Source organism: Phyllobates terribilis, unplaced genomic scaffold (assembly GCF_046119375.1).
Source record: "Phyllobates terribilis strain yellow unplaced genomic scaffold, ASM4611937v1 Scaffold_4__5_contigs__length_816908805, whole genome shotgun sequence".
NCBI classification, from domain to species: Eukaryota; Metazoa; Chordata; class Amphibia; order Anura; family Dendrobatidae; genus Phyllobates; species Phyllobates terribilis.
The window spans coordinates 75474660-75494897 of record NW_027362764.1 but is presented as its reverse complement, the minus strand read 5'-3'; the positions used below and the strand labels follow the sequence as shown (position 1 = coordinate 75494897).

The 20238-nt window shown below is 40.4% G+C and overlaps 1 protein-coding gene across 2 annotated transcripts in view; it reads left to right on the top strand.

Annotated features, from left to right (window-relative positions):
* The window catches only part of CUNH10orf67 (chromosome unknown C10orf67 homolog), a 204254-nt gene extending 192751 nt beyond the window's left edge, over nucleotides 1-11503 (top strand). For both annotated transcript variants that reach the window (XM_073676507.1, XM_073676506.1), the window contains one exon: nucleotides 11262-11503. In XM_073676507.1, the coding sequence (XP_073532608.1) occupies nucleotides 11262-11365 (104 nt within the window). In that variant the 3' untranslated portion in view covers nucleotides 11366-11503. The remainder of the gene's footprint in view (nucleotides 1-11261) is intronic.
* The last annotated feature ends 8735 nt before the right edge of the window (nucleotides 11504-20238 follow it).

The window sequence follows — 20238 nt, the reverse complement described above, 5'->3', positions numbered from 1 at the left end:
TCTTGATAGCATCAAGCCATCGGGTTGCTGGTCTTCCTCTTCGCCTTGTTCCTTCTATTCTTCCGACCTTGATGTCCTTCTCCAGTGATTGTTGTCTTCGTATCATGTATCCAAAGTAGGCAAGTCATATACTATGCATGTAGCATAAAATGATAAACACTATATACTTACCTCCCGGACTAGGGCCGTTCCTCAAATCTCAGTCCTGTGTCCCTCACCATTAACCTGACATTACCAATTTCAGAGTGACCGCTGCAGCCAATTCACAACTGATTAGTAGCAGATGCACTATTCATCAATATTCTGCTATATGAAGTCTGCAGCCGATCAGAGGTCACTGATTGGCTGCAGTGGTCCTGTTGTATTGTTCATGTCAGGTGACCAGCTGAGGACACAGAGCTGAGAAGGAACAGCACTGGACCGGGAGGTAAGTATAGAGTCTTTTATGCTGTAATAAGGGTTTGCCTTATAGTGGACATCCACTTTAAGATACTTTTTCTTTTAGGGTTAGATTATTTTTTCCTTCTCAGAAATGTATGGCTTATCCACACTTCTCTAGGACCCCCAAATTATCATGAAAACTGGGTTCTCCATATTTCTATTCTGTCTGTCGACCAGGCCAGCCGTGGTGGCATCCAATCAGAGATTAGAGAAGTAGTCTATGGGAGTTATGGGAACTGCTGAGCCACCATAAGTCAGAGGTTACTTCTCTCATCGGGGGGTTTGCTGCATTTGTATCCAGTCTAGTGCAGGACGGAGAAGGCTGAGCAGAGTTGATTACTTTTGCCTTATCTATGGACTAAGTTTTATAAACATCATTTCCAGAGACAAGGGAAAGTAGAGCTTCCGATGCACATATTCTACTTCCACAGGTGAGACATGTGTACACAAGTACAGGAACTATGTTAAAGCAGGCAATTAGAAAAGGTAATCCAGAAAAACCCTTTAATTGCTGAAATAACCAAAAGCCAGAGTTGTCTGACCCTCCAGCTCTCCAACAAGAACAGTTTTCTACCCTTCATCCCTAACCCTGACCTTCACAACAGTACCGGTGCCTCGGTGGCTGGCACCACTGCATGGAAGAACTGGGGGTTTGGGTATGATTTTGACCAAGAGCAAAATCAACTTAGAGTTTGTATAGTTTTTTCCATGTTTGATTGGGTTTCTTCCTTTTTCCTCTTTCATTCCAAAAACATAATAATAGGCTACTTACAAAATAGTATGTGTGTATCTCCGATAGGCAAGAGCAAGAGTAGCCAAGTTTGGAGTGCTGGATAAACCGGGAGACAGCCATGTTGTATGACCAAAAGCATTATACAGTGCATACCTCATGTCCACTTTAAGCTTTACTGTTTTGTGTTTTTTCTGCCTTGAGCAAAGATGTTATTTTACAATGACTTTTCTATTTTAATTAATTGATGTATTACACTTTTAAACATTCGGACAAATTATCTGTAAATGTGACAATTGGTCCATCTCAGAATTATCAGTCACGTCAAAAAAGTTGCTTATCAGTTGTGATCACACTGATAATTGTCAATCACCAACTTCAAAAAGGTATACCCATGTTAGCCATTTATGATCTATCCACCTGTGGGACATGGTGTAATCTCCAGAGCAGGATCTGATGACCCACTGGTCACTACATCCATTAATGGGGAGGTCGTTGCTTTCCTCTTTCCATTCATTTTTGTGGGAGTTATGGAAACCGTGTCACAAGTGTTCTGAAAACCCGTGTCGTGGAGATATACGTGGGTCCCAGAGGTACCGTAGATGTCTATGATGATTTCATAAACCAATTTAATGAATGATTTGTCATCCATGTTCGGTCTATGAACATTCTGAGCTAGAACACCATCATTTAATATGACACTTGTATATTAAAACCTTCATTCAGTAGAAAAGTGATACACACAGACGGTATGGACGCCTAAAATCTGTAGTGTATGATTGGTCTTATACTCTATAATGATCATAGGATGAGATCAAAATGGTCCTATTGTTTGCACATGCTCCATGTCCCATACATAATTCCAAAATAGATTATAGAAGAATTGCAGAAGACAACTATAAGGATACTTGAGGCAGCCAAAGTTTGAGTGTCAGTAATATATCTGGACCTCATGAGGTTCTACTTAATTAAACATAGATCATTTTAGTATCCTACTGTGATCTAAATGTGCCTTAGATAACTATGGCTTAGCCGAGTGTTCTTCTACTTACTGTATATGGAAGCAGCTTATCTCTCCCTAGAAAAAAAAAGGATTGGGTGTGATACTGAGTCACTTCTCATGGACTAGCCATGATTCGGGATAGTCAGAGTCCGAGGTCAATAGCCAGGAGTGTACGTCAGTATCAGAGGGAAGAGACAAAGTCGTAGTCAGGTAACGGTCCGAGGTCAAAATACTGGGAGTTTAGCCGATCAGAGCAAAGGGGATTAGACAAACGGATGGTCAGAAATAGGTCCAAGGTTAGGCAGCGATAGATCAACAAGAAAAGCATTAAGCACAGGGAAAACAAACCGCACTGAGCTGAAGCTATGGTTGACAGTTATCTGGGACAAACAGCCCATTTAAATAGCTGAGTAATCAGGGGAATAGGGAGCATTTGGCGAGTGCTCAGCACCTCCCAGTCTCAGATTGGACAGCAAAGCTGTCAATAAAAACAAAGACAGCTCAGCACGCCCCAGCACCAGACTGGACAACTAAGCTGTCAATCACTGCACAGACAGCTCTGCACGCCCCTGCACCAGACTGGACAACTGAGCTGTCAATCACTGCACAGACAGCTCAGCACACTCCTGCACCAGACTGGACAACTAAGCTGTCAATCACTGCACAGACAGCTCAGCACAGCAAACCCCTGCACCAGACTGGACAACTGAGCTGTTAATCACTGCGCAGACAGCTCAGCACAGCACACCCCTGCAGCAGACTGGACAACTGAGCTGTCAATTACTGCACAGACAGCTCAGCACACTCCTGCACCAGACTGGACAACTGAGCTGTTAATCACTGCACAGACAGCTCAGCACAGCACACCCCTGCACCTGCTTGGACGACTGAGCTGTCAATCACTGCACAGACAGCTCAGCACAGCACACCCCTGCACCAGACTGGACAACTGAGTTGTCAATCACTGCACAGAAAGCTCAGCACGCTCTTGCACCAGCTTGGACGACTGAGCTGTCAATCACTGTGTCCTAAGACACATTGAGGGGTGGAATCATTACATTGGGATTTTGAATTAATGCAGATGAGGTCGGAAGACCTCCCCTACACAATGGATGGTCAACTGCTCCCCAACAAAATCTGCATGTTCATCCAACTCTAATATAATCAATAAGGGGACCTTAAAAAGTTTGTCCCATGCTTTGTCTTAAGGAGTGCGCCGCTCCCTGCCTACTGGCTTCCTGCTTGCCAGAAGGCGGTGCACTCCTGATGACTGATAATTTGGGCTAGTGGTATGTTTGCACCTCTGCCTTGAACTGTGCACCCTCTGATGCTACAAACAGAGACAGCTTTGCCTCTGCAGCTTTAGGGGCATGATTCGGTTATCTTCAGAACAGCACTTACAAGCCTTGTAGAAAAAAGGAGCTTGTAAGTGGTGTATTCATTGCCTTAAAAACTGGCCACTGCTGGTAGATTGCTGTAGTGGCCGAGCAGTAATTTAAGCTATAGACAGGGAATTTAATTCTTCCACTCTTAAAAAAGAGTATTTTTTATAAGTGGTAAATTTCAGTCCTGTTGAGTAGAAGCGCAGGAGGCCCAGGTAATGCGGCAATGATACAAAACAGAGTTTAATTTTGCCATTTGAAAGTAGCCTATGAGTCAGAAAATCTAGATTTTTTTTTTGTTTCTTTACGCTGCACTCTATAGAGTAACATCAACCATGTATACTCTATAGAAATTACTTGGCCTAGTGTGGACCCCAGCAGTGGTCCCCCAGTGGGAGTCCGACTGAGGAAATCACTAATGTAGTTACAGGGAATTATTTTTTAAATGTATTAGTGGACATGATGCCGGCACCCACATTCATTGTTTCCTTTCAAGTAAATGATGAGATAATCGGACTAATCTGACACCCGACATGAGAATCGCTAAATATGGTCACTATTTTGCCGGCCAACCTTTGACTTACATTTTCTTTGTCTGAAGTATTAAAATACACAAGAGCCGTTGGGCTGACACGTATTTTTAAGGGTTGTTTTTTTCTTTTTTTTTGCGTGTCCACCCTTTCCCTGTCCCTTATTCATGTGGACGCAGACACAGTCAAGCCAGTACATTGTCATCCCATGTAATGATACTAGTGACTCTTTAAATGGAGGTTTTTATTCACACTTCTCCATTGAAAGCAGAAAAGGCTTTTGGCCGTGGCCATACAAGCATAATAAATTGTATATGTTTGCAATACTGAATGCATTTCGTCCATATGCTGCACCGCATAGCTACATGAATGAGCATTTACCGAATCAGTCCCACCACATTAAACAGAAAAACAATCTTTATTCATGGTAACTTATCAGTTTCAATTAATCAACCCTAACAATGGAATTTCTGATGTGCTTAAGCAACTTGAAAGCAATAGGTCATCTCCAGGGCAGTCTTGTTGTGTCTTTGTGTCTTCAGATTTAGACAAAGCCTCAAGGAATCACGTAATGAGCAAAATGTTACATTGTATCATTGACGTTCACTTCTTAGATTCTTTACTTATCATGGAGCCTTATGTTATATGTATAAATCTACTTTTATAGAAGTTGGCGCTCTTGTTGGACACAGAAGAAGTCTGCAGCCTGGAGGAGAATAAGATCTCGGCTGACCATTCTTTCAAAGCCACTGTGCTGCTATGTGAATAGCATTGTGCAGACCATTCCAGCGGGTATTGAAAAGGGGTAACCATTGGCTTGATTTGGTTACACGCTTTAGCAAAGAAACTCCCTCCCACTGCCTAAGGGTCTGTGAAAGGTCCATGACCTGTTTAGAAGAGTCGAACGAAATGTCATGTCGCCCCTCCCAAATGGGAGTATCTGCATTCATTTGATGCGTATAAAAAATGATTGGGGATGGTTAGATCACTGCTTTTCAATTGCAATTTATAGGAGTATACAAAAAAAATCACATTGTTAGCACAGAAAACATGGAAGTGTTTCTTGCTAAATTGCATTACCTGTGAAATGTCATTAGTCGTCTGAGGCTGACATTCTCTCATTTATATTTTTTAATAATTCTACTGAGACATAAATGAAGTTAATGTAGGATGCTGTATGCTGAATCTCATGTATTGCTTAGATAGATAGATAGATAGATAGATAAAGACTCAGAGTTGTTATTGGAGCTGAACCATTGCATTTTTAGATAGCTACATAGATAGGTATGAGATACATAGATAGATATATAGATAGTCACAGTTATGTGCACACCTGTTCACACTTGCTTTATCCTGTTCAGAGATGCTGGTCAGTTTTTTGTTTTTTTATAGTATAGTGTTTAACATTTTGACTGACTACCTCCATGTTTGGCTGAGCACCTGCCATCAGCCTAAGACTGTTTTTAATTAGTAGTAGATCCTACCTGGCTTTTAATGCTCATTCACTGTCACGCAAGGTGTGGGAAAGACTAAATGCAACACGAAGGGAAGAGGGGGAGGAAGCCCAAACACTAGGGAAAGGGAGAGTGGAGACCCCTAGGCAGATCTAATAACACCCAGCCTACCCTACCGTCCCTATATTGGTTCCACACCAATTGCCGAGCAGGAAACCTAAGCCCTGTATATCCCTACAGTTAGGCCCTAGATAGGGAAGGGGAGGAGTGATCACTGGTCAGGTCCCACTACAAACTAAAGACAACAAGGTAGACAAGCAAAAGTGATTAACTTAGCTTGAGCGACACCAGAGGAGTAACACCAACCGTCTTCCAAGGGCACCAGAGAAGAAGTCAGCCAACAGCTAGTGCTCCAAGCATGCACAAAAGAACATAGAAGTATCACCGGCAATTGCCTGGAGCAAACTGAGAGTTTTTAACTTCCATGCAAGGGTGTGTCAATCAGCAGCAGGAGGGAGGTCGCCGCTGGGTCTTGAAGAAAGAAGAATTAAGAAGGTGTCTGTAGTGCCAAGCACAGTGACCTTCTACAGCCAGATTCAGAGCGACTGTCTATTACACCTGACACACCTGTAACATTCACATGTTAGTTTTTCACATACGAGTGCTATCCTTATTTTTCACAGATCGCACTCGTACCTACCTCTACGGGGCTGTTCACATCTGTGACTTTTTGCGGACTGAGTGGTCCTTTCAAAATCGTAGAGATGTGTCTGATATTGATCTGATCGTCAGATCAAACTCGCCAGTGAAAGTCTATGGTTCCCTGATGCAATCTGAGTGCTGTCTGTTTTTCACGGTCTAATAGATTGGAGAAGGTGGAGAAACTTTTTTTTTTCTCATTAGTTAAAAACTGATGAAACTCGGACCAAACTCTGCTGAAAGTCAATGATGAAACTTTGATCAAAAACGCTGATGAAACTTGGACCAACTTTCCCGCACGAGAAAAACACTGATGTGTGAATGAGGTCTTAGCCTGGGAGAGGCATTCTTGATAAATATATAAACATTTCGATCATGTACTTTGGTAATCACAGCCGTATATAGATTTACTGTTAGAATTCTTGTATCACAGTTTTTTGCACCAAATATTTTGGACAAATATATGAGTCAAATAGACAAAAAAGTATGGATGTTTGCGCCACCCTCAATACTTTTAAAGTGTCTAGAAAGGGGGGCTTGGTATTGTTGAATCCCAAAATTGGCCAGATGTATTGCTGACCTTTATAAAGGCAAAACACTGGTCTAAAAGAGGTGGCATAAAAAAGGAAAGAAAGTCTAATGTGCTCCAAAGATGTGACAAGTCTATGAAATATCGAGTGACTGTGATAAGCGCATCTTCACATCCAGTCTATCAAATTGCACTCTTCGTTGCCCGTCCGGCACACTTCCTGTGTGGCAATAGTAGCCACCGCTGGAGTGCACTGCGTTACATAGATCTCCTTATTGTATGACTCTTGCTGGAGCAATCACAAATTTTGGCCCACGTTCCATTATATGCAGAGCTGGACCGTGTCTATATATGTGACGTCTACTGTGATATCATAGACATTTGAGATGGCGGCCATGATGAGAAAATCACTTGCAAAATGTATGGCACGTGAATTTCCCCTGGAATCTAAAGAGGAGATCCTGTGACCTGAATCCGAGAAAGTACTAGAGTTCAGATAAAAGATTCACTCTTCCATGGTACGGCGTCCAGTCTGATCCTCTGTGGCTGCCGGACAAGGGCAATCTTCACTTCTACAGATGACAGCCTCGGTGCCTCTGGCCTTTACTAAGCCCCGCGACCTCACGTGTGTCCTGTGCCCATCATGGCATCAGTGGGCCTAGTAAATGCCAGAGGAACCCAGGATTGCTCAACTTTAGAAACCACATTAGAAATTTTCAGCTGATGTAAATGATGTACTGAGAAAATAAAAAAGGAAAGCCCTACCACCATGATCATTAGAATAAACGTTTCCTGATACATTGATTTTATCAAGTTCCCCCAACTGTCTTAGTTGTATTGGGGCATCCCGACTCTCTCCTGACAGATGATTGCGGAGGGTCATTCTAAAGGTTATGGCCACCTTTAGTCCTAGAAACACCTTAAATATAGTGTTGAGATTAATTTTCCCTTTAGCCTTACTTTTTTGTCATTTTATATGGTTTGTGTCCTTGTGTTGCTAGTATTGGGCTTTATTGACTTTAAGTTGTAACTTGTAACATTTTTCTCCAGTTTCACTCTAAAACAAAACCAAAGAAATGAGCCGGAACATAAATTGGTATACGTGCAATGTGTAGGTTGCACATTCACACTGCGGCCAGTGGCAAAACGTAAGACAAAAACAAAATGAGCATATACTCTACTGTAAGTAAATAGTAATAGTATCTAACAAATAACATAGAGTACTCAGTAAACACTATTTTGATCAAAAAAGCGTAAAAGTCATCCAACAGCGATAAGGTGCACCCAATTACAGTGGAATATCCAATGTGTACCCATCTATATTGAGGTCAGCTCACAGAAGTGGAGATTTTAATACTAGAGATAAGATAGGACTATCCCGATTGGTTCACCTTGTCGTGGTAGGTTGGCTCTTACGCTTTTTTTTATCAAAATATGGTTAGCTAAGTACCTTATATTATTTACATGTGCTATTACTATTTGTTTACTTACTTAGTATAGGGTATATGTTCATTTTGTTTTTATCTTAGGTTTTGCCCCTGTTATTTTAGTATTTGTATACATTTATATCTCTCTTTTTTACCTTCCTCCATTCATTGGACAAATACTGTTGATCACAGCAAGAGACATGTCTAGACGCTGACTTATTGTCCCTCAATGTTAAGTCAATAGACCAAACTCAGAATTCATCAAAGGTTTTTACGCCTGGTTACTGACCATTTGTATGGATTGAGCTGCTTTTTTGGACCGCAGTGAAATAATGGTAGTTTCTCGGCCATTCTCTCCGCTAAAACTACCATAGACTCCTATACAATGAGTTCTATACAAATAAAGGATAGCCTGCCATGGCAGGTAACTATTAGTAAGGCCCTTATATGCTCCCTCCATTCATCAGGGAAAATACATCTACTGGGATTTTTTGTTTTTCACAGAATTCCTTCTGTCTTACCAATATATTGGTGCACTTTTCAGTTTTTTGGCTTTAGTTTTTTTAGGGATTAAAAAAAAGGGTCTACTTTTTTTTTTTCCAACCATGAATAGCGCCACTCTTGTACACAGTGTGTGCCTGGTATTACAGTTCTTCCCCATTCAAGGTGCAAACAGTATGTGTGTGCACAGGAGTGTCATTGGACTAATTTAGGCTGTTAATCTTGACACCTGTGCAATATCAATGCATACACCAGTCATAACATTAAAACCAGGCGGAGGAGTGAATATCATTAATTATATTATGACAGCGGCACTAAACAAAAGGTGGGATATTTTAGGCTGGAAATCAAGTCAGTTTTTGAAGGTGATGTGTTAGAAATAGGAAATATGGACAATCTGAAAAGGTAACAGTCTATTATTTTTTTTTTTTTTTCATTTTTTTAGTAAACAAGAAAATGAGAAACCTTATAATAAATCTTTCTCTTCCTGGACTGATCAGTCATTCTCAAAATTTTCATTTCATGGGTAAAATGTTTCTTCATTGAATGCAAACTTTCCCGCTACAGAGTTAGGAGATGACAGTTGGTGCTCATAAAGTTCTATGGAGAAATGTAACTGTCGTTTCATGAGAACTTGCAGAATGTCTGTGTCGGCCTCTAGATCCTCCCCCTACATAGAATTTTAAAAGCACCAACTGTCATCTCCTATTTCAGTAATGGTGAAATCGGTCTTCACTGAATACAGATTTTACCCATGAATTGAGAGTGAAAGATCAGTCCAGGAGGAGAAAAAAAAACTGATTTCTCTGATAAGATATATTACAAAGTTTCTTATTTTCATGTTTACTATTGATTAATGAAATAAAAATGAAGACGATGGTTACACTGGATGGTTACATGGATCTGAACATCTTTAAAAGGACAAAACTGTGACTGCAAGACGAGGAGGGGCCAGGGTATCTCCAAAATGGCAGGTCTTGTGGTGCATTTCCAGCTTCCAGTGATTAGTACAGTAACTTCCCAAAGTGGTCCCATTGAAAGACCATGGATAAACCAAGCGCACCGCCACTCCATTCCAAGTCTATGGCACTGATGAAATATAACTGAGCAACCTGCTCCTCCATTCAACTTCCCTGACAGTAATCTTGCAGCCAGGAGAGAACCAAGGAAAAAATGAGGACACAAGTCCCCCATTCTGGTAATCAGAAGCAGTAGAACCAAAACCAATCAAACAATTATCGCCCATACAGTGATACAGTGGATAAATGATCCTTTATGGAGACTGGAATAGCCCTTATCTTGGTGTCGGATACTGCAGAACATCTTTAGCGGTCTTGTGTTGTCCAGGCCCCAATAGGTCACAGCTGTTTTGATGGCTTGAAGGTGATCTCCACAATGTTAAAGGGAATCTGTCAGCAGGTTTTGGTATGTAATCTGAGAGCAGTATGATGTAGGGGCAGAGACCCTGATTCCAGAGATGTATCACTTACTGGGCTCTGTGTTGCTGTTTCAATAAAATCAGTGTTTTATCTACAGGAGATTATCACTACAGGACTAGGTGTCTGGTGCCACCTTGTCCTGCTGTTCTGTGTAACCCCGCCCCCCTGCACTGATTGGCAGCTTTCTGTCAATACACAGTGTACATACAAAGCGGCCAATCAGTGGTGTGGGCGGGGTTATACACAGCTTAGCATTCTGAGCTCTGCAAGATCTGCAGCAGAGAAAACTGTGATTGTATCAAAATAACATAAGCAGCCCAGCAAGTGACACATCGCTGGAATCAGGATCTAAGCCCCTACATCATGCCGTTCTCAGATTACATAGCAAAAACTTGCTGACAGATTCCCTTTAAGCAGGGTTTTATCATTATGTCTGACCCTTGTATATAATGTTTGCATATTTAATTTACAATTTTTCTGTGATAAATTAATAATTTTAGATAGTCTATAAATCAATAACTTATTGGTTTGGAAAAGTATTTACATCCAGTAGGCTTACCTAGTTTTTCCAAACCAGTAAAATAAAAAAAACATGGCCATGTACTCCGAAGATATTAGTCGTCGTCCCCCATCACTGTCTGTTCTTCATTGTTCTTTCTGTTACCTCTGTCATCCATATGGGCAACAAGCTGTGAATATTATTTTCTCACTTTTTAGGTTTACTTGATTTTCTCGACTGTCCATAACAAACCTCCGAATGCATCAGCCGTGTAGTAAGATAAACCTCCGACCCATGTGGAATCATTCAAGCAATGCGATTGTTCCACATGCAAATACCTAACACAAGACCCCTGTGCTAATAAGACCCCAATGACCGTCATAACACTGTTATTACGGATTAGTTTCTGTTAGGAAACCGTCATTGACTCGGCTTTTATTTTTGGCCAGTGTGTAAATCGTTAATCCTTTTAGTTGGTACTAAGGCATGCAGAGAGAGCATGTCGGGATAAAACCTTCACAACAAGGGATTTTACTAATCAGATAGAGTGACGGGGCTCGGAGCTGGAAGATTGACAGTTGGATTATTCCGTGGCAATAAAAATGTAACCGCTGTGTATTATTTCAGAATTGCAGGTGGTTTCAGACACTGAAGAAGATCTGGAGGGAGTCCCTCCTCTGCCGCCTCCACCTCCTGACCGAACGAGGGAAAACAAAGTCAAGCAATTGTAACAAATCCACTCGAGAATGTTCCGAATGCTTTGTGGGCAGTCACTGACTTGTGATTTGTTTTTAAAACTTTTAACAAAGGTTCGCTGTAAAATCTACAAAAAAAAAATATCTGAAAGTTAAATAAAAATTAAAATGTCAGCTCTGTATAATATCCGTGTTTTTGATTTGTATAGTATGTCTATTTTAATAGTATAGTTAAAATAATATAATATTCAATTCATATTCAATATTTCTGCTCAGACTTTTTTTTTCCCTGTAAATAAGTCTCAAAACTCAGATCTCTATACTTGACTATTTTCTTGGTTCCAAAAAAAATCTTTTTGACTTTCAAGAAGAATTTGAATGGATTATATTCCTCGCAATGCCATTGGTGTCGGCACCCGGAAAACGTGGACAAGTGATGGAGCGCAGTCAGCCCAGATTTCCATAGATTACATCCTCTGTATATCTACGGGCAGTGTCGGAATGGGGTGCCACCACTAACATCAACTCCAGGTCCCCACTTTTCAGCTACATACAAATATGACTTTATCCCCGTTCACAAATTTCTAGAGCAATAAAATGGTTTGATTGTTGAAAAAAAAGATGCTGCCTTTGTCTGTATATGGTGAATCAAGTGTATTGTGCCAAGTACTGCTCATATAAGAGGGTGGTGGCACACCGGAGAATTGTCCTTTTCTCCTGTGGGCCAGTCCGAGCTTGTGTACGGGGAATGTGCACACTGTGAGTATGGAGCGGACTCTGAAATTAACTGGTCCAATCACAGCAATCGCAGCATAAATACTGCTGTCAATCATGGCAGCAGCAGTTAGGTTGGAAAAAAGGGGCATTGTCTCTTCCGATATTCATTGTATCTCCATATAGCCTCACAACACAACACATTGTCTTGGCAGTCAGGTGTCTACCATATTTGTACATTGGAGATCAGTAACTTTACAATACACTGCAATTAATTAATCACAGATTCAAGTCTCCTAAAGGGGTCATTAAAAAAAAAGCAATGGAAAATATTTTTTTAAAATAAAAAATATATATCTAAAAGTTTACTACATATACATATATACAGCTGGTGAAATAAGTATTGAACAAGTCACCAATTTCCTAAGTAAATATATTCCTAAAGGTGCTATTGACATGACATTCTCACCACATATCGGTAACAACCCATCCTACCCACACAGGCAAAGAAATCAAACCATAGATATCCATAAATTAAGTTATGTGTAATAATGAGAAATGACACAGGGAAAAAGTATTGTACACGCTTACTGAAATTTAATTAATACTTCGTTCAAAAGCCTTTGTTGGTGATGGCAGCTTTAAGACGCCACCTGTATGGAGAAACTAGTCGCAGGCATTTCTCCGGTGTCATTTTGGCCCATTCTTCCACACACACATTCTTCACATCCTGAAGGTCCCGTGGGCTCCTTCTATGAACTCTGAGCTTTAGTTCCTTTCATGAATGTTCTATTGGATTCAGGTCCAGTGATTGGCTGTGCCATTCTAGCAGCTTTATTTTCTTTCTCTGAAACCAATTGAGAGTTTCCTTGGCTATGTGTTTGAGATCATTGTCTAGCTGAAATGTCCACCCTTGTTTCATCTTCATCATCCTGGTAGACGCAGCAGATTTTTATTAAGAATGTCTCGTTACATTTGTCCATTCATCCTTCCTTCAATCATACGAAGTTTGCCCCACACCATGATGATCCTACCTCCAAACTTCACTGTTGGTATGGTGTTTCTGTGGTGATATGCAGCAGTGCATTTTGACCTCCAAAAAGGTGTGTATTATTGGCATCCAAAGAGTTCAATTTTGGTCTCATCTGACCAGACTACATTCTCCCAGTAATTCACAGGCTTGTCTAAATGTTGTTGAGCAAACTTTAAATGCGCTTGAAAATGCTTTTTTGTTCAGCAGTGGAGCCTTGCGTGGTGAGCGTGCATACAGGCCATGGAGGTTGAGTGCATTACTTATAGTTTTCTTTGAAACAATTGTACTTGCTGACTCCAGATTTTTCTGTAGGCCTCTACAGATTGTCCTTGGCTCTTGGACATCTCTTCTGATATTTCTTTTCATTCTTTTGTCTGAATTCTTGCAGGGAGCACCTAGTCATGTCCGGTTTATGGTGAAATTATGTTCTTTCCACTCCCAAATTATGGCCCCAACAGTGCTCACTGGAACCCTCAATAGTTTAGAAATTATTCTGTAACCAATGCCATCAGTATGTTTTGTAACAATAAGGTTGCGAAGGTCTTGAGAGAGCTCACTGGTTTTACCCATCATGAGATGTTTCTTGTGTGGCATCTTGGTAATGAGACACCTTTTTATATGCCATCAATTGAACCAGCTAATATTATTTGTCACCAAGTTGGCAGGATTGCTTTCTGATTATTGATAGATTTCAGCCAGTGTCATGACTTTCCATGGCTTTTTGCACCTCTTTTTATTCATGTGTTCAATACTTTTTCCCTGTGTCATTTCTAAATATTGCACATAACTTAATTTGTGGACATCTATGGTTTGATTTCTTTGCCTGTGTGGATTTGATGGATTGTTACCGACATCTCGTGAGAATTTCATTTTAATAGCACCTTAAGAAATATATACTTAGAAAATTGGTGATATATTCAATGCTTATTTTATCCACTGTAAATATATATAAATTTAAAAAAAAAACATTTTTAGTATCATCGTATTGTCTGAATTAAAAAATCACCATTATATTCATTCCTCATGGTAAACACCAAAACATAAAAAAAGAATCAAATGGCAAAATCTCTGTTTTTTTAGACATTTCACCTACAAAAGCAATGGAATAAAAACTACAGCTCGTACCATAAATACAAGCCTCACACAACTCTATCAACCTAAAAAAAAAGTTGTGTCTCTCAAGAGTCTGGCAAAACAAACTAAATTTTTATATTTTTTAATGAGTAAAACTAAAAAAAACAAAACATTGATTTAGTATTACCATAGTTGTAATAAGTGACGAGGAGGACAAAATTGATACAATTTTTACCGTAAAATGAACATCATAAATACGAGACCCAAGAAACCATGGTGGAATTTTTTTCACCCCACAACTCATAAAACCAACAAAATTACAAGCCCTCATACAGTTATGTTGGTGAAAAAAACAAAGTTATAGCTCTTGGAAGTCGAGGATTTAAAATTGAAAGGAAAGAAAGGCCCACTGGAACCCAAGGGCCCAAATAAAGCTGGAGACGACCCTGGCCTTTCCTTTCCAAAACTCTAAAAAGAAGTATAGTAAAGAGAGAACAATGGTCAGCTAATGGCGGGAATCGTTTCCAATTTCTTTCTTGCCGAATATCTATTTTCTGTAACTGCCAGACAACCAGGGCCATAAATGTCAGAACAACTCCGCATATGTTTCATCTTTAGTCACTTCTTTTAAATGCTTCATGCTTCAAAAGGCGCAAAGAGGCTCAAAGAAGTGACCGCTCCATTCTTCAGGTGACTTGGAAGCCACTACTGTTTTATATGGAATTTAGAGTTTAAACGCTGGCAGCAAAGCCGCTGCAAAAGATGTTCAATAAGACATTAGACGCTTTAGGGAAAATGCTGCTGGCGTTTTCCTGAAACGTCTTTTGTTTCAAAAAGTTTCAGGTATAACGGTGTATAAAGGATGCTGTGTGCACATAGCCTAATTCTGAATTCACACATCTGTGAAACACGGTCCGTGTACGAATCACGAGTTACAGACTGGCCACGGGAGTCCCTACGAGAATTTAACAGCCTCTTAAATTATTATTTATTATTATAGCGCCATTTATTCCATGACGCTTTACATGTGAAAAAGGGGTATACATACAAAAACAATTACAATGATCTTTAACAAAATGTGACGGCGACTGGTACAGGAGGAGAGAGGACCCTGCCCGCGAGGGCTCACAATCTACAAGGGATGGGTGAGGATACAGTAGGTGAGGGTAGAGCTGGTCGTGCAGCGGTATGATGGAGCGAGGGCTACTGCAGGTTGTAGGCTTGTCGGAAGAGGTGGGTCTTCAGGCTCTTTTTGAAGGTTTCCACGGTCGGCGAGAGTCTGATATGTTGGGGTAGAGAGTTCCAGAGTAGGGGGGATGCACGGGAGAAATCTTGTATGCGATTGTGGGAAGAGGCTATAAGAGGGGAGTAGAGAAGGAGATCTTAGAGGATCGGAGTTTGCGTGCAGGTAAGTATCGGGAGACTAGGTCACAGATATATGGAGGAGACAGGTTGCGGATGGCTTTGTATGCCTATAAGGCTGTTGAGTTCAGGTCAAGAGAGCTGAGGCCACTAAATGAGGCCTTAAGGAGTGATTTAGAAAAATAATTATACTGGACTATAATGTTTCTGTTGAAAATGGAGGAACGCTTCAAAAGACGCTTTTGTTGCAGAAATTCCTATACTTATCTGCAAATAGTAAAAAGTGTAACTAGTCAGTAAACTAATAATAAAATCCAAAATAATTATCTACTGAGAACTCATTAAACCACTAAACCAATACTCCAGGAGTATAATTATAGTGGGCGATCCCCGCATGTTTTGTGGCTGTCTAACAGCCGCGAAACATGCGGCCGCAGGAATTTGAACATGTCACTCGAGCACCCGTGATACTCGGTGCATACCCGAGCACCCTCAGCAAACTCGAGTAACGAGCACTTGCACTCATCACTAGAACCTAGCTATAAGCTGCCACATTGCATCCCAGCTACAGACCTCCTGCAACGGAGGAGCAGCCGAAATATCAATACTCACAATAGCATTTACCACTGTGGACGCCCATTCCCTTTACATTGCGAAGGGTGAAATTCGTACCTACACATTTGCACTATAAAGTGGTAGGTTGTGGATCTCAAACGTACGGCTCCTGTCAATTTAGGGCTTGTTCAGACAAATGTATTAGGCTACATTCCCACGTTGAGCTTTTTGGTGAGTTTTTGATGTTGCAGATTTTCTGCACCCATTAAGTAACATAGGTTACTTGAGTTTTTTCGAAAATCTGCAACATCAAAAACTCATTGAAAAGCTCAACGTGGGAAAGTAGCTTCAGACTACCTTCGCATGATGAGCAATTTGGTGGGAACATAGCCTTGATCTAGGCGAGTTTTTGATATTGCAGATTTTCTGCATCATTTCTGCACCCATAAAGTTAAAAAAAAGTCACTTGCATTTTTTTTTAAAAATACACAGCGTAAGAAACTCACCAGACACTCATCGTGGGAACGTAGCCTCAAGCGATGGTATGCAAAACAGATAGCTTATGGACAGCAGTGCTGTCACAGTGTTCTGACTACTGCAAGTCACTGTGCTAGTTCATAGGAACGTTTTTATACACGGACTGATAGTCTACATGTAGAAAAACCGCAGCGTGCACTACTTTGATCCGTATTTTGGTTCAGACTTAAACAAAGAGATTACTTATGGGTTACCATCCCTATGTCATGCGTTTTTCTTGGATCCATTAGGTTATGTGCGCACGATGCGTACCAGCTTGCAGCCCCAACGCTCCGGAATAGCCAAGGTGGCTTTTGCTCATTATGCAAGTGAGCGGCCCCATTTTTTAAAAAAATTAATTTCACATGCAGACTTTCCTCATAGAGGTTAAAGTATATGGGGAAAGTCCGCAAGTCTGCATGTGAACCCATAAGAGAAATGGACATACTGCGGTCTGGAAAGACGCTCTGCATGTCAGTTTCCGCGGGTGATCTGCAGGTGCACGGAGACGCATAGTGGACATGGGATTTCTAGAAATCCCATCCACTATGCTGTAACATCTGGCTGCTGCGGATTTGACGCTGCATAACACGTGTCTTATTATTTATTAAATTGTTCATATAAAAACTGTATGACATATGGATGGACAAAACGGAAACATGGATTACACATGGACAAAAAAATAACGGATGCAAAAACGTCATTTGTTTCTGGACAATTTTGCATATACTCGTGTGAGCCTGGCCTTGTGCTGCGGATATATTTCGCAGCATGTCCATGAGAATTCTTTAAGCCTCATGCTCCATGCTGGCACTGGAAAATGTAACCAATTTCCCACAAGTCAATATGGAGCTGAAAATCTGCTGTGTTTTCTCATCATGGGAAGAGTAAAGTTTGGTGTTTTGGTCGGATTTTGGTCCCCAATTAAAAATTCCTCGACTTAGTAAACAGATAACAGGGATACAGTTAGTGCATATCCTACGCCACCACTGGAGGTCCATATATCTTTATGGTAAGACCCAAAATGACTGATAGGTTTCTAGCATGTTTTGTATTGAAATTTTAATTAATTTTATGTTATATAAAAAGCAATGCAATTAAGAAAACTAATATAATAGGCCAAGAAAAACCCACAGCTATTAGTTATCGCTGATTCCCTTTCAGACGCCTTCCAGACCCCAAGCCTTGTACCAGCCATCCCAGCAGTGTTGCCCTAGAAACCTGTTTAACTTTGCTAAACAAGCAGCTATATATCAACACCTTGTTCTGGTAGTCTCTGGTTCAATTACAGTTACACAGTTTGGCGCTTCTTTCGAATTTCTTTCCAAAGAAAGGAATTTTCCCCTTTAGAAATGAATTGGCTTAATTAGTAAGTAGATTAATGGCAATTGCTGGTGAGCTGGTTTCCAGCAGAGTTATACCAGAGAGGGTTAATAGGAGTCAGGATGGGAATTTCTCCCAGAACTGGCTTCAAGCCATAGCCAATAACAGCCTAACCCAACAAGCAGTGTGGTATATAATAAACATCTATGTCCTAGTGCTTTACCATATCTCCATCCATGGCTATTGGAGCCATTCAATATTTTATGTTGCAATGCAAAAGAATAAATGAACACTTTTATTCACTTTGCATGAGGCTTCCATCTTCTTTTTGTGGCTTTCTAGATGTTTGCTGCTTATTGTCCTACATTGTGCGTTATTTTCCTACACTGCGCATTTTATAGTCTTTTAGTTGAGTTTCTAGTAATTTTCCAGTTATAAAATGGATTCATAGTTTCCTTCCCAGCTGCAATGGGCCCCCCAAAATAAAATAATAATAAAAAAAACATTCCCTGCTGTGCAATGCATATAATAGGGTAAGAAAAAAAAATGCAGATCTGTCAGGACACCAAAGTAATTAATACAAAAAGGAACTGAGGACTTGTTTTATAGTTTGGCTTTTGAGAATATCAAGAAGAAACCTAGTGAAAAATGACGTGTGTTTCAGCATTTAAGAAAGCTGGCAGCAAGAAATAGCTCCCTTCATTCTCACTTTATGCCACAGAACAAAGAGGTCGGGGAACTAGCTAGATTGCAATGGGTTCTATGTCCCAGCACATTAAGTGCATGATGGAAACATATTGTATAGAGATAGTTTGGAGGGGGATTCAACGCATGAAAGAGAATGGGTGCTTTGATCAGCTCCCTGGGGTCCTGAGTGTGCATAGATCCCATTGCATGGAGTTATTCAGGCCCAGCTAGACACACTTGAAAGACATTTGCATATCTGTAATTTATCACATTTGTCTTCAACATTTTTTGCTATGTAAATAAAAGTTGACCAGAAAAAAAAAAAAGTCGCAGGGACCTTGGAGACAGCAGATCAGTTCTTCTTTGTTATCCAGGAACATATAGGAAACCTCTTCCATGGATATTATTTTACCATGACAATAGCTCTTCTGGTCACTTTCTGATAAAATGTGATTATTAGTAAACACTTTGTAACTTTTTTTTTGTGCTATAAATGGAGTCATTTAGTAAGTTCCCCAGACTTTCTGGATCCCCCAGTTGACATGAGTCTGATAAATAAGACAATCACCCACATGATACTGTTTCCAGTCAGTAATTGGAACCTATGGAACTAAAGGGCAATTTAATATCTGTATAAAAGGTTTAGAGGCAGCTAAGCACCAAGTTAGTTCTGGACTCCTGTACATAGGAGATCTTGTGAAAGCTCCTCAGCATCCTTTAAGGACCTGAGAACTGCTGCAAACATGAGACCCACTAATCCCCACCCTGCATCCTCATGACAGAAGGGGCCATAAAGCAACAGTGTCATTGGAAGGCTGTGAACAATCCTTCTCATATTAATTGCAATATTTCTTTGCTTTGCTGAGGAACAAAAGTCATAGCAAGACGTCTTTGTGGTTAATTCAGCCAAATGCACATCTCTCATTCCCCTGCAGAAAGGTCAGTGTCGTTATGTTTGGTCCACCAAGGGGGGGTTTTCACAGTGAAAACTGAGCCAGCTGTCCCTGTCATAGTATCACCATTGGGGGCACACACTCTGAATGCTGCTAAACTTGCTCTTTTACACCTGCAGAATATAGTAATTTCCAAAGCATTTCACGTACGATTTCTTTCTCCCCAAACCATGCCTCTGCTTTACAATACAGAATGATATCAATGCAATGCGCTAAAGTGATGTGGATTAGTTTGATTGTGAGACTACACATCTCATTTGTAGTAAATTGCATCACATTCCTACTCTAACTAATGGAATAAATCCTGCATCCATTCTATGCCTCGGATATCTTGTATCTGCTGACTGTATAGCATCACGTTAGCATAATCACCTTATAACTGCAATTTTGAACATGTTTTTTGGAATATCAGAAATTGACTTTGCTAATTTTGAAACATTTGGTAAATGCATTCGGATATAGATCCCAACTAAATCTAATATATGGCTGGAGAAACCTTCTTTGCGCATAGGTTTGTATATGGGTCACTGCAATGCTAACATACATGTCCCTTAAACATAAGCTTTCTAAGGAGGCGATGTCCATACAATTTATTATATGCAAGCAAATGCACATTGTTTATATCACAGTGAAGAATAAAATGGGTATATGACAATAACGCCAAAGACTAGTATACAATGCTCTCCACTACT